Source organism: Sus scrofa, chromosome X (assembly GCF_000003025.6).
Source record: "Sus scrofa isolate TJ Tabasco breed Duroc chromosome X, Sscrofa11.1, whole genome shotgun sequence".
In the NCBI taxonomy this organism is placed as follows: Eukaryota; Metazoa; Chordata; class Mammalia; order Artiodactyla; family Suidae; genus Sus; species Sus scrofa.
Window position 1 is genome coordinate 124,075,190 of NC_010461.5, and position 15,571 is coordinate 124,090,760.

At 43.4% G+C, this 15,571-nt stretch overlaps 1 protein-coding gene across 2 annotated transcripts; it reads right to left on the reverse strand.

Moving 5' to 3' along the window:
• Positions 3,311-13,813, reverse strand: LOC100154655 (synaptonemal complex protein 3-like). Of its 2 annotated transcripts, none has more exons than XM_001927581.5 (9): positions 13,731-13,813; positions 12,692-12,963; positions 12,118-12,190; positions 11,911-11,945; positions 10,383-10,500; positions 9,432-9,531; positions 7,262-7,360; positions 4,273-4,377; positions 3,311-4,157 (listed from the first exon to the last, which is right to left on the reverse strand). In XM_001927581.5, the coding sequence occupies exons 2-9, from the start codon at positions 12,822-12,824 to the stop codon at positions 4,104-4,106; spliced, it is 717 nt and encodes a 238-aa protein (XP_001927616.4). In that variant the 5' UTR covers positions 12,825-12,963; positions 13,731-13,813; the 3' UTR covers positions 3,311-4,103. The 2 variants fall into 2 exon arrangements, with proteins under 2 accessions (XP_001927616.4, XP_005674032.1); XM_005673975.2 differs by having other exon boundaries at positions 12,617-12,963.

Sequence of the window (15,571 nt, forward strand, 5' to 3'; positions counted from 1 at the left end):
TCTAGCCTGGGAACCTCCATATGCTGTGGGAGTGGCCCCGCAAAAAGACATAAGTAAATTAATTAATTAATTAATTGGTTTTAAAAAAAAGAAGTATGGGATTAACAGATTAAAAATACATAGAATAGATAAGCAACAAGGACATACAGTATAGAACAGGGAGTTATATTCAATATGATGTGATAACCAAAAATGGAGAGAGAGTAATCTGCAAAAAAAATCCTGAATCAATATGATGTACACTTGAAACGAACAGAATGTTGTAAATTAATATAATTCAAATAAAAAACACTGTGGAGATGTGAGCCACACCTTTCCCTCTCTACTAAATTAGTCATTTACATACTAATTTCTATGAATTGATAAAAATGACTATATATAGAATAAATAAGCAACAAGACTATACAGTATAGAACAGGGAGTTATACTCAATATGATGTGATAACCTATAATGGAGAGAGTGTAATCTCCAAAAAAAAAACCTGAATCACTATGATGTACACTTGAAAGGAACAGAATGTTGTAAATTAAGATGCTTCAAATAAAAAGCACGGTGGAGATGTGAATCACATCTTTCCCTCCTTACTAAATTAGTCATTTGCATGCTAATTTCTGTGAAGAATTCCTTCTTAATTTGTATGTATTCTTCTATTGGGTTCTTGGGCTCGTCTCAATTTTTAGTAGCTCTTTTAGAATATAAAAGAATCCTAGGTTGTAAAATAATATTTGCATGGTTTCATTTTTTACAAATGGACCAGAGTCCATTAAGAATTTATTCTGGTATACAGTGTAAGGAATAGACCCAATTTTATCTTTTTCCACATGGCCATTCAGTTACCCCATGCCATTTTTCAAAGTCCATTCTTCCCCCTCTCCCCCGATTTGACGTAGACTAAATTTCTACATACATCTGTGTCTATTTAGAGATGTTCTGTTCACGCACCGACGACACAGTTTTATTTACATAGATTTCATCACAGGTTTTAGTATCTGCAGGTGTGATTCCTCTGGTTGGTCTTTTTCATGGTTTCCCTGTCTACTGTCTGCTGGTTTGTTTCCCTGAATGGTCCATACAATGAACCTGTCTAGCTCCAGGAAAAAACAAAAACAAACAAACAAAAAAACCTCATGATATTTTTATTGTGATTGTATTAAATTTATAAACTTACTGAAGAAGAACTGACTATATGTCGAATCTTCCAATTCAAGAGTGTAGCCTGTCTTTCCATCTGTTCAAGTCTATTTCTTGAGTCTTTCAGAACGATTTCTAGTTTTCTTTATTTACATATTGGCTACTTTTTGTGAAGTGTTCTGCCTAGGTATTGTATTTGTGCCAGTGTTAATGGAATCTTCCTTTTTTTTTTAAATTTCTAGCAGGTTATTTTTCTGTACATGAAAACTTTTGATTTCTGTATGCTAATTTTATTACCTGTTACCTACTAACATCTTCCCTTGTTTATAGTGGTTTTTTCATCAATTCTTCCTTTCTAATATTATATGTGTATTTCCTCTCTTTTGTCTAATTACATCAGCTCATACCTCCATCAAGATGTTAAGTAGGCTCTGGAATCAGACCATTTGGCAGAATCAAATTCTGGCTCCACATACCTGTCGTGTGACCTGCAGTAATTCACTTAACCAAAGTTTCTTAAGTTTCTTCATCTGTAAAATGAAGGCTCAAAATTTCCACCTGGGTTCCATGACTTTCAAGCTTTAGCACCTCAGCCTACCCTTTATACCTCTTGTGACTCGGCATCTGTAATTGTGAAATGCCCTGCATATTTCATACAAGGCCAACGAGGTTCAAACATGAAATACAGGAAACTACTCTAAAATGTAATATTTTCAGTGACAAATTTTAGGTAAACATTTCATTTGGTGGGGGGGAGGGTAGGAGGGGAAGCTGTTGCTTCAGGAAAGACAGACAGTAACATTTTTCACATTTTCTTCTTGGTTTTAATGGTTACTGCATCATTTGTTCCATAACATGTTTAATGCTTTCTGCCTGCGAATTTCAAGACAGCTTCATCTTAATATCTTCAAGACATGTGTCATCAAGCACCTGATCAGGTTCACAAGCTTAGTGAATGACTAGTAGCCCACAGAGAAGAGGAGAAGCAGTTGGGGGAACCTATGTGAGAGCGAACTCTCCCTTGGCAGGAGGCCACAATATTATCAAGTGGAGTCATATTTGAACGTGAAACAGAGGTCCTGCATTCTACTGTGTCCCCCTCAGTTATAAAGCTCCCAGTAACCTCCAACATACAGGTTCACAAGTATGATCACAGTGAAAGTGCAATAACCCACACGTTGATTAGAAACATGACCCCTTCCCCCCTCCCCCACCCCACACACCTAAATTTCAATCCTGAGGATAAGAAAGGGGACCACTGCAGTCAAAAGAGCAATCTCCGTGTCTCTGAGAGATTCTCATCAGACACTTGGGATTTCATTGCTGAAGGATTACATAAGCATTCAGGAGATGAAGGATTTTATCCCTGTTGAGGGTGATGCTTTCTTTGACTGCTCCAAACTGAAATGTGAGATCAGGATACTGCATAAGTGAACAGCTTTAATACTGAAATTGTCGAGGCAAACAGTTTTACAAGAAATGACCTCCTTAATATTAGCCATTTTTCAAAGAAGGTGTTTAGCTACTGTGGAACAAAAGAAAAAAATGGGCTATACTCTACCAGCTAGAATTTTAAAGTGTTAAATGGGATTTTCTATAATTTGCACCTAGTAAAAGGCATCTGTCTGTCCAGTTCAGGAGGAAAATGAATCTTTGCATTCGCTTTGGGGCGACTTGTTCTTTGTTATGCTGAATTAAAGTGGACACCAAACATTACCATTTAAAAAAAGTAAAACGTTAACATAAACACAGTACACATTTAAGAAAATTTGTCTCCTAACAAAATGGTTGTTTAAAAATAATCCTGTCTTTACGTTATCAGCCACAGTCACTTCAAGTACACATTTACCCTTTTGAAGTGGTAAGAGAATAAAATGTCAGTTGTTTGATCACTAAGTACATTAAAAACAAATAAAAAAACCAGAGTCATTCACTCCGTTCCTCCAAATGGATTTTTAAAAAAATAACACACTGAAAACAATTTCAGTAACTCAGAATAAGAATACAGTTAACTGACTTATTCCAAATATATTCTGAACCAATTTCATACTCATTAAATCCAATGTTCCCAAATGGAGATTTTGAATATTGTCATAGATAAAAATGTCCATTACAAAAGGAAAGGTACAATAATTAATTATTCAAGTTTTTATATGAAAACAAAACCAACTTTCCACAGAGCCGCTGAATATTAAACTTGAAAACAAAGCACTCTAGGTCACTCAGCTTCAAAGACAGATGTGAAATACATAAAACCATCAGTAGTTAAGTGTGTGTAGATATTAGTGAAATACTTTTGATCAAGGCTAAGGGCAAGTGTCATTTAATAGTGGACCAACACCAATTAAAAGACATTTTGATATCTTTGTGGAAATGACATATTCACAAATCCATGTCTCAGCTCTGATATTGACATAGTTAGGTCTGTTCTCTTAATGATTTTTAGCAGTTTAATTCATCCAAAAACAGACTCTCAAGTGTTTTTAACAGTCGTTATAAGGCAATAGAGTACATTTTCCTTTGAAATCATCCCCCACCCCGCATTGGAATTGGCTCTGTCAACTATTGTGTACATAAAAAGGAATGCACAGACTAAATAGATTTTATATTCTTTAATTTTTTTTCCTTAAGGAAGAATGCTGTAACATTCCACACTTGTACTTTCTACCTTGTGGGACTGATACGGAATTGCTGGGGCCAAAACCTAAAATTAAGTGAACTTAATTGCTCAAAGTTAGTTGACAGTGTTAGGGAGAAAACATCTCCATTGTTACCAAAGGGTTGAAAGCTTAGTACATGTAACTGTGGAATTGCTGCTACCCACATAACTATTTAGGATTCATTTGGTGGTTAACAGAAAAAGATTCTTACACTTAACAAACAAACGATAAACCCATGGCAATGTGCTTCGATGGAGCCAACGTTACACTTGTATCATACAATTTAGGTTCAAGTTTTTTCTTCAAAGCCATCAGAATAACAGGGATTGAAGAGACTTTCGAACAATTGCCAGCTCTTGCTGCTGCTGTTTCAGGAAAGGAAACATTAAATATTTGCATATTAGTGAGGTAATTGTGTGTGCAAACAAAATGCCCTCATGCTCACGTCCTTCCTTAGTTCTTAATATTAACACTACTTACAGTTTCCATCACAATTGTGTCCTGCAACATGGCCATTCCTTGTCTAACTTCACTTTGCTCATCAGTAAGAAGATGTTCGTGATCCTTCTCAAAGTCCGCCATACTCTAAAACAAAAGGCCTAGTTCAGTGATAAAGCATCACTTTTCATCTCACATTCTAAACACAATTAAATGTCAAACGTAACAGCTCTCGGTATGCAAAGGATGCTCACTATTTATTCCAAAAATATTGGAACTAATACATGGAGATCAAAATACCCACTTAAGCAATCTTTTAAATGTTGTATTGGAGTCAAATATTATTATTTAAGAAATTTCATTATTACAGAGGTACAACAACAGTACACTTTGCTCAAAACAATGGACTCACAAACAGTTAAGGCCAAGGTGGGGTGAAAAAAGAAAGAAAGAAAGAAAAAGAAAGAAAGTAGGAAGAACGAAAGAACGAATGAACAAAAGAATGAAAGAAAGAGGAAGGGAGGAAGGGAGGAGAGGGAGGAGGAAACAAGAAGAAGGAGGTGGAGACGAGGGGGAGGAGGAGGAAAGGAAGGAGAAAAAGACTAACAGTCACTTATCATGAAATGTCATAATTTTAAAAACTCTCTGATAAGCTTTCTAAACACCAGGTAACAATGCACTTATAATGACTAATAATCAATGTAACAAGATTCCATTAGAGGGAAAAAGGTGATCAGTAATATTACCTCGTTGTTAAGTTATGAGAAGCAAATGTATTTTCTAAATCTTTACTATGCACTCAATAAATAGGGATCTGGTGCATCCCATAAAGTACTCTGTTAAGTGCTGTGGAGGAATTAGAAAATGAATACACGATCTCTTCCTCATTCTAGTAAGAATTAAAAACAAGCAATAAAGAAACAGGGAGTTCCCGTCGTGGCGCAGCAGAAACGAATCTGACTAGGAACCATGAGGTTGTGGGTTCGATCCCTGGCCTTACCCCGAGGGTTGATGATCTGGGGTTGCCGTGAGCTGTGGTGTAGGTCGCAGACACGGCTTGGATCTGGCATTGCTGTGGCTGGGGTGTAGGCCAGCGGCTGTAGCTCTGATTAGACCCCTGGCCTGGGAACCTCCATATGCTTCAGGTGCGGCCCTAAAAAAGAAAAAAAAAAAAAAAAGAAAGAACACAAGAACATTATTATTTTTTTTTTTTGTCTTTTTGCCTTTTCTAGAGCCGCTTCCCTCGGCATATGGAGGTTCCCAGGCTAGGGGTCGAGTCAGAGCTGTAGCCACCGGCCTATGCCAGAGCCACAGCAACGCGGGATCCGAGCTGCATCTGCCACCCACACCACAGCTCACGGCAACGCCAGATCCTTAACCCACTGAGCAAGGCCAGGGGTCAAACCCGCAACCTCATGGTTCCTAGTCGGATTCATTAACCACTGCGCCACAACAGGAACTCCAACACAAGAACATTATAACAATTTAGGAAGCACATCACGTTGTGGCTGTGTGGTGGAAAATAAGACTGATTCTGATCTCGTTGGCAAAACATAAAGGAGAGAGGGAATTAAACGTTTTCTCGGGGAGGCACACAAGCAAAGCAAGGAGGCCATGGTGACTTAGTGCAGGGAAAGCAACTAATCTGGAGGGGTGGGAGGGAACAAAGAATGCAAACAGGAAACTACAAAGAGAGGGTCTTGCTGTGGGGGACACCTTGAATGCCTGAGGATTTGAACTGGGAAGCTCATGGCAGGTTTTCAGGAGGGCAGGGATACCTTTAGGAAGATCATATGGCAGAGCGGTGAAGGATGGATTGGAGAAGACAGAAATCAGGGAAGACAGAAACCAGTGCAAGCAAGGAATGATGAGGTCCTGAACTAGGTAGGGCAGTGGCAGTGGGAATTCAAAGAAAGAAATAAAAGTCTAGTTGCAGAGGCGATAAATTGCGGGGCCTAGTAATAGCTGAGTGGGAAGCACAAGGGGCTTGAAGGAGTCAAAGACAACACTAAAGTTACCACCCTAAGCAATGACATTTAGCAATAACCTTTAGAAGCAATCTTCTTTGGTACTTTATCAGATATTCTCACCAATTAATAATCCGTTCCCAGGGGGCATTAGAACAGCATGTTGTCTACTTGGAAACACTTCTAAAATAACCGTGTTGCATATGTTCCTTAAAGAATATTTATTTTCAAACCCTTTTACTAGTTTACTCAAACCATCTCAATTCGTTTAGAAGAATGACATATTCACATGTATTTGAGCAAGATGATGATTACATGGAACATCCCATCACAAAAAGAAGGGGTCTATCCGGGATTCCATTGCTTCCTAGAGAAGACTGTGTCTGCGTGAAGCAGAGGACGATGCTAACGTGAGAAGGGGACAGTGGATGATTCTCAGTTCACAAACTTTTTGCCCCCCTGACTGTTTCACACTGTTAGGCACCCAAGCTGCTTCTTATGATTGATTATACATTTGTACATAAAGCCATTTTTAGTCACTGTAGTAATTCTAAAGGCAAACATGCCACAAAACACCCATACAACACAATTTAAAATAAAGGAGATAGTCAATCATTCAATGATATTCAACCACCATGTAAAATACTTCCTATTTTACATAAACCGGTGAAGTAAACAGAAAAGACACGTGAGCCTAATCATAGACTCCCTACTTTCCACGATATCGTTATCACTGACCTCCCCCCAAACTGACTGTTGAATACAAAAGTATGATTCTTTGAAGTATCAGTTTTAGTCACAATATGTCTATTTCTAGGCCATATTCCCAATTTACCATTTCCTGTGTTTAAATAATATCACAAACTATGAATAAATCCTAAAAAATAAAAATAAATTTAACATTCACTTTAAGCCAGGAACAGGAAATCCAAATGGAAAATGGTTAAGAATTTAAGATGTATAACCAAAATATTGTTCCCATAAGTTAGGAAACAATCTAACGTCTACTTCAAAACAGACACTAGGTTTTATAAGAATACACTGTGTTACCAAATACAACAGACCTTTAAGAACTGGTCATATAGATTTTTAATTTTTTTCAGCCTCCGGCTCTGAACAATTCTAGCTTGTTGAAAAATCTTTTGTTGCTCATGACACAAATTCTACAAATATAAAAGAAAAAAGTTGAGATAAAATGTGCTTCACTTAATATTTAGCAAAACATAATTCTACATTAAGTTAAAAGGATTATTCTTTAAATCAATATTTTTAACATTTTCTGTGTTAACTTTTACAACGCCTAGACATTTGTGTTTACCACCAGGAAACGAACAAATGTAAAAACACTATCCATCAGTCATTAAGAAGGATCCTTCTCTCTCTCTCTCCTTCTCTCTTTCTTTCTTTCCTTCCTTTTTTTCTCTCTTCTTTCTCTTTCATTCTTATTTTTTATTGAGGTAAAATTGGTTTATAACATTGAAGGGAATCAATCTTAATGGATGGCAATGGGTGGAAACTGAATTTTTGGTGGTGAGCACACTGTAGTACAGACAGAAGTAGGAATATAATAATAACACAGGAAATTTCCCTTCTTACCCATATTCAAAACATACATCCTAATTCTTGGTAGTGTCAAAAATCCACAAATGGCCTTTATAACCATGTCTTTACTAAAAACAAATAAATCTATGTAATTACCCTACTTAACAGCAATCAATTAAGAAAAATTCCTTCCTAACAACACTCAGCCATGTAATAATTGCTGGTCATTCGACGTCCACACAGAAGAACCTTTCAGTAATGTAAACTTTGAGTTCTTTGACCCGATCTTCAAAATCAATTTTGTCCTCTCCCCTCGTTTAGCCATTCACTTACATATTCTTACCCTAGGTTTTATCACTCCCACCCCAACAACTGGACAATCTACATAACATGAAGAACAGCAAACTCATATAGGAACTGTATGTCAGGTCCTGCTCCGAAAGATTTTAAGTAAACTTATCATATAGGAATTTATTTATCCTCAAAACAAACCCATGACACAAGTGCTCTTATTACACCCCCTTCACAGATGAGGACATTAAGACATGGAGATAGATAATCTGCCCATGGCTCCATGGCCAGTAATCAGAACTGGATCCCGAATGTTGCAGTTCCAGAGCCCGGGGTCTTGACCACTGCACTATACCGTTTCCCCGTTTCCCTCAGTGTGCAACCTCTGCCTCCCTATGCTTGTAGCTCACTTCTTTTTGTACCACAGCTCAGCAATCCATCAGGACCGGACATCTCCATCGAACTGAACACTTTTCACAGCCCCTTGTCTCCACCCCCTGGCTCCAGTCTCCTCCTTCCCGGCTAAAGCCGTGGTCATTCACTACACCTATGCCCTTGCATTTGTACCTTGTCCCCTTTCCACTCTGTCAACATGCCCAGCTAACCCTGACCCTGGAAAATCCAATTCTCCAGCTGCTTAGCCACAACCATGCAGCCAGGTCTCACTTTGAGTTTGTGACCACTGTGACACTCATCTAATTTGGACTATAATGCTGCTTGGCAGTGACATTTTCACTCAAGAGTGCATGTACCAACCTGCTGTCAGGAAACAATTCCAGGTCTTCTCCTCTAGCCTTGAAAGGCAACACCTCCTCCACCATCCTTACCCCTCACTCTGATAGGGGCCCGTCCATTAAGAGTAAACCATGCCCTGACTGCAATGACTGGTTCAGGAATAAGCCAGGCATCCAAACTAGAGGACCAACAGTCCTCCAGAGGAACTTCCTGCCGGGCTACTGAGAAAGGCTGCCTAGGTCCACTGGGGTTTACTAAACCAGTCGCGAATTGAGGATTACAAGACTCTGTCTTGCAGAACCCATGGAGAAAGCCTACTAGGAGACAGACACAGAGCCCAGCAGACACTGCCTGAGCAACCTTTCCCCAGCCCATTCAGCTGTGTCTGGAGCTAAACTCCCCCTGACTTCCTTAGATAAACCAAGAAACTCTTCTTTTGTACTCTGGTACATTTGTGTCACTTGGAATGGCAAGAATCCTAACCAAGAGAGGGAGTAAAGACCAGGGGGCTTTGTGAGTATGGTGTGTCCCTATACGTCTCTGATTTCCTGTAATCTCAGCCACAGAGCCAGCGATGGGGCCCTGGCTCAGGTCTATGGGTCTAGTCCATAAGGACTTGGGGCCTGGTTATGATCGATTAGTTATAAAGCTAAGCCTGATACCAACAGCTAGTTTTTCCTCTTCTTCCTTGGTTTTCTGCACACTTATATCCCACTCCAGAAACAAAGTCACAAACTGCTGAGAATATTCGCGGTAAAGCTTCTGCCTGTAAAATGACATAAGGAGCAATGTCACACTTCATACCTCTAAGAAAAAAGTAAACACATTCAAAACAAAATTGATATGACATACACTATACTATAAAGGAAGAAAGGAGTGATCACACCTGAAATCTTCAGATAAGAAACAGCAGAATAAAATGGATGATTTACTCTCATTCCTTGAGCACGTGCTCCTAGCTCTCTAAGAGGGATGCTAACTCATCTGCCTTAGGTCTTGGAAACTAAGGAAGACTTATTTATTGCATTATAAAATTTCCCCAAAATGCATTTTACCTACGAGGGTGTTCCCCCGCAACTTCTCTTACTGAATAACATACGGGTTGTGACATGATAAGTAGATTCAACAAGGACATCATATAAGCTCTCCAAACAAGAATATTCCACCTTTCCCTAGCACCCTGCACCAATAAAGATTCCGCACAAAAGAATGGTGGCCCCAATAAAGGCACATTTTAAAATTACTTAAATATAAGATTAGCCTTTTCTACGTAATTGAAGGCAGCTAACTCTCAAAAGACACTTCTCTTTTATTCAGCTAGCATATTCCAAGAATGAATATAAATTTGTCTTCAGTACTAAGAAAACTCAATGACAGTTTGAAAGGAGAAAATAGGTTGTCTTTATTGACCTCTAGTAATACCTCTCCTTTCAATGAAGGTGCAAGGCTCTAGGACTAAAGGAATTGTTTGATTAGCTAAGAGTCAAAGCCACATGTACTTTTCAATAGAGACTCCAATATAGAGAGGGTAACAGCATTATTTTAATGAACATGTACTCACAAATATTAAGAAGCGACACACAGGTCTGGGTTCTAAAAACCAACAATGTCTGTTACCTTTGCTCTTCCTGGGTTTTCCAAACATGCTCAATTTTCTGGTTAATAGTTTTGACAGAAGAATTGGTGTTTGTTATAAATCTTTTTCTCTTTGCATGAAGAACCTTTTTAATGTCACCTACATTAAGCATACACATTTATTTACATTTAATGTTGATCTGGTAGCACTGAGGAAAAAATTAGCATTTAGAAAAACGTATCAGTCAAAAATCAAGATTATTCGCTTCCTTTCTTTATGTGAAATCTTTTGCTTACTAGTACCTCAAGTCTAATGTTTATAACTGCACACCTTTTTTAAAAGTTGTAATGGAAAAGGAGCTAAGGGACCAAAGGTACTCTTTCCCAAACTGTGGAAAAAGGATCCCAAAGACAGCCTTTCATTTTCTTGGGAGGAAATAGTTCTAAAGGCTAGTTCTTAAAGTGAATTTATAGAATATCCTCCAACTCACAGGGCACGTTCATATGGATTATCGTTAGAACTCGATATGAAAAGCACACGTCATCATTCAACTTTTAAAGTGTCCGAAAGAGAAATAAACATAAGTGGCAAGGTAAGAAAATTATTTTTATAAGTTTCGTCAATGAGGACTTTACGTATACTTGAGTTAAAGACAATGACCATGGCAAGTTTAAGGAAATAAAAGAATTTATTCAGAAACACTTTCTAAATCCATTTTGAAGGGGAAAAGAGGTTTTTCTTGCAGCATCGTTTAAAAGAAGCTTTGCAATCTGTAAAATGTTTCAACTTCTAAAAAGGCTTTCCTAACTCAGCATCTGATGGTATGCTATGGATCTTCCATGAATAGTTATTTTCCCGGGACCATGACAAGCTGCACCCTTATACCGATATTTCATACATCCAGTTTATCTTGCATGATAATCAACTTATGAGACAGCTCACACTCAAGCCCCTTGATTATATAAATGATCCATTCAGAGGACTCAAAAAACCGACTCAGACTCTTTGTTAGCAACTTCTCCTGTGACTCAGGTAACGTAACTGATACCTGACAGGACAATTTTAAACGTTAAAGCTCACGCTTCAGACTGTACATCTACCGGCATGCTATATATAGCAAAGCTGTCTCTAGTTCTCCACTGCACGGTTACTGTAAATACAACAACAGAGACTTTTATTGTACAGGCTTCGGTGTAACATTCTACACCAAAGAAACAGAAAAGTCAGAGTAAGCAGCCCGAGGGAGAACATTTAAAAATTGATGTTTAAAACTGATCTATTGTTTACTCTGAGATGCCAAGTGGGAAAAAGATTATTTCATCCAAATTCTTCTCATAGACCCCCGCCACCGGTCATCAAAGGCACCCACCTATAAAATAAAAGCATCGCTCTTACCTCACCACTGGGAGCACCATTCTCTCCACAGCCACAATAAAAAGGGAAACTAAGGACATCTGTGACACCAAATCACACTAAATACTTATGGAAAATCCTGAATCTGAGAACAAGGCATTAACATCTCATATTACAATGTTATAAAGGTTAACTGCAACACCTTCTAAAGCTTACCTTCAAATCTTTCCAACATATTCCGTAATTCATTCCTGTAAAGAAATTACGTTAAGTTTTTAAATAAGGGTGCCCAAAATACCGTGCTTGTTCGGGAAGAACTGTGTCCCGCCAAGTGTTTTACATATGGTACTGGTCACCAGAGTCCATCTTTACTTCTCTTAAAGAACCTTATTGGGCAAGCAAAAAGTACTTTGAACACATTACCCCACGTCGTCCTCAGAGGTTCCTGGAGAAGGACTTATGCCCCCCTGGTTATCATCAGTAGCTGGGTTGTTTCCTGCATTGAAGTACAAATGGAAAGCATTTAAAATGAAGCGTGGCATTTTGATCAGCTTTCACGGAGAAGCGGCCTCGCCGTGGAGGGTTTCAGGCTCTGTGCTCCCCGCCGCCCGCCCCCCCCCCCCCCGAAGCTTTTAAAGCAGACATAGGAAAGGCATCCCCTACGTGCAGGTCAGATGACGTGAGGTCAGGGACCAGGGCCACTTTGGGAAGACACTGTCACAAGCCTTTCAGGGCTGAACGTCACAGGGAACGGGGGAGCTCCCAGCAGCTATTCTTGGCGCGAGGGACTTGGGGGCGCCGGCAGGAGCGGCTGTGGAGCTTGCATGGCCGCCCCGGGTTGGGTCTGGGATGTGAGGGGGGTGAGGCGGGCACCCTCCAGGACGGGACACGGCTTTGCACACACGTGGATTTCCCTGTTTACCTGTGGAGGACTGAGAGCCAGTGACCCGAGGGACCCGTGTGCTGCGCTCTGCAAAGGTGTCTGGGGAGACGGTACCTTCGGGGACATCCTCTGGCCCACTCGGCCCTCTGCTCTCCTGTCCCTCAACGTCATAGACTTCCATCCCCCGAGGCTCCATCGGGGGGGCGCGCACAGGCTTCCTCAGGCGCCTCCTCGCAGCAGGTGCCATGGCCAGGTGTCTTCAGAGGCAGAGACAGCTCTGCTGCACCTTGGGAGCGCAGACTTCAGGAAACGGGCACACGGTCAAGGAGCGACGCCAGGCCAGGGTCCTCGGTGCAGACCAGCGCGGGCTCTTGCTGCCCCAGGAGCTGACAAAGCGGAGGGTGACCGTGACACACACCCCCTCCCCCAAGGGCTGCGACGGAGGACCGGCGCCCGCACCGGCGCCCCCCGCCCCCACCCCCGGCCCTGCCCGTGGACATCTGAGGGTCAGGCGCCCTCTGCCAGACTCTCGGCTCCACGTCGGGACAGAGGCCACCCCTGCCCTGGGTGCCTGGGTCCCCAGGGACCACGTGGCAGGCTGGAGGCCCGACCTCAGGCAGGAGCAGGACAAAGACAAGGCCCCGAGGCTCCGCAGGGACACGGAGTCAACCGCTCTGCGCCTGCCCAGGCACCGGCAGGCCGGGGGCCTTCCCCACACGCCCGCTGCACCCCAGGACGATCTCGCGGCACCTGACCGTCCCGCTCCGCGGCCGGGCACGAAGGAAAGACGCGAGGGGACGGACCCTCGGCCCCCGATCAGACCGTCCCCTCCCGGGACATGGGCACTGACAGACCTGCTCCCTGCCCTGGGGCCCGGCCCTCAGGGGCCCCGCCCTCAGGGGCCTTGTCCGGGCCTGCGGAAGGGAGCCCCATGGGGGGCCCGGTGGACACCTCGCCTCCGAGGTCAGCCTGGCCGCCCCCACTCGCCCCACGCTCTGCTCCCCTCAGGTCTGAGGAGGCCCCGCCCCTCCCCCATCTGCCCCCCTCCTCCCTCCCCCCCCCCGCCACATGGCTATGCTGGGCCTCGGCCCCCTCCGGGCCTCCCTGAGGGTCCCTCTGTCCCTCCCGCCATCGCCCGCGACGGCCACGCCACCTCCACAGGCGGACGCTCCTCAGACGACCTCGGCGTGGAAGGCGCGGGCAGGCCTCTCCTGGGCGGGAGCTGCGATGGTTGGCCCTCGCAGTGCGCATGCGGGAGGCGGGGCCTCGGCCGAGCCACGCCCCCTGGAGGGGCCGGCCTCCTGGGCACCGTGCCAAGGCCCCCCGGACCTGCCCTGGGCGTTTCCAGCTGCCAGCTTCCAAGGCGCTTCTGGTGGCTGTCTTCCTGGGACAGCGCAGAAGGATAGGGCTTCCGGAGGGAGCACCTGGGTGCCCACGCCGCCACCTTCGCCTTGACAGGGACGTTCCCGTTTCCCACCCGGTCCCCGCCCGGGGTCCTTCCCACTCACCCCTTCACCTTGCCCCCTTGCGGAGGAATAGCCGTCCTCCCCGGTGTTCTGGGCAAACCATACCCCTCCGTTTCCAAGCTTTGGGTCTTCATCTTTGATTTATTTACCTTGAACTTGATTTGATGGCCGTAGGGTTCATTGACAATGGTGTGTTGGCTTCAGGTGTGCCCCAAGGTGAACTTCCGAAAACCAAAAGTCCACCACCAGATGGCTTCACGGGGCAAATTCTAGCAAACGTTCAGAGAAAAGAGTTAACACCCACCCGGCGGAAACTCTTCCCGAACCGTTGCGGGGGGGGGGGGGGGAGGCGGAAACTCTTCCCGAACCGTTGCGGGGAGGGGGGGGAAGGGGGGGGAGGTGTCACCAACAGTATCTATACGTGCCACCCGCAGCCACAGTGCTTTCATTCTCCCGGCTGTACCTTAGGAACACTCCCCAGCTCACGCCGAGGCCACTGGCACCCTGATACCCAAAGTAGACAAAGACACCCCCAAAAAAGGAAAACCACGGGCCCATATCACTGATGCACATAGATGCAAAAATCCTCAACCACACATTAGCCGACTGAATCCAACGACGTATTAAAAGGATCATACACCATGGTCAAGTGGGATCTATCCCAGGGATGCAAGGTGCCTCGGCATCCACAGATCTGTCGGTGTGACACACCACTTAACAAACTGAAGAATAAAAAACATATGGTCCTCTCAAGAGACGCAGGGAAAAAAACAAGCTTTTGACAAAATTCAACACCCCTTTCTGATAAAAAAAAAAACAAAACAAAAACAACAACAACAAAAAAAACCCAACTCTCCAGAGAGTGGGCACAGAGGGAACTCACCTCAACATCCTCAAAGCCACATACGACAAAGCCACGGCTAAGGTCATTCTCAACAGTGCAAACCCGAAAGCATTTCCTCTAAGATCAGGAACAAGGCAAGGACGTCCACTTTCTCCCCTGTTCACCCGACACGGTTTTGGAAGTCCTAGCCCCGGCAATCAGAGAAGAAAAAGAAAGGAAAGGAATCCAAATTGCAAAGGAAGAGGTAAAACTGTCATCGTGTGCCGATGACCTGAAACTGTACCTAGACAATCCTCAAGATGCTACCTGTTAAGAGGAGTAACTGCTGGAGCCCCTCCACGAACTTGGTTTTCCTCTTTGAGAGACACACGCTGGCGTGTTATCCTCAAATAGCCTCGCCCGCTCTGGGGTTGTCTGGCTTTTGCCGTAAATTGGATCACATTCTCTGTGGTCTCCTGCCCCCTCCTCGTTTTACTCGACGTGGTGTCACCAACAGTATCTACACGTGCCACCTGCAGCCACAGTGCTTTCATTCTCCCGGCTGTACCTTAGGCCCTCGTGGAGCCACTCGGCCCCTCGTTCCTCCATTTTCTTGTCCCTGGACACCCAGAGGGTGTCCACTTTCGAGCCCTTAGAAGCAGCGATGCGAGGACTATCCTAACGCCTGGCCCATGTGCAGCGTGC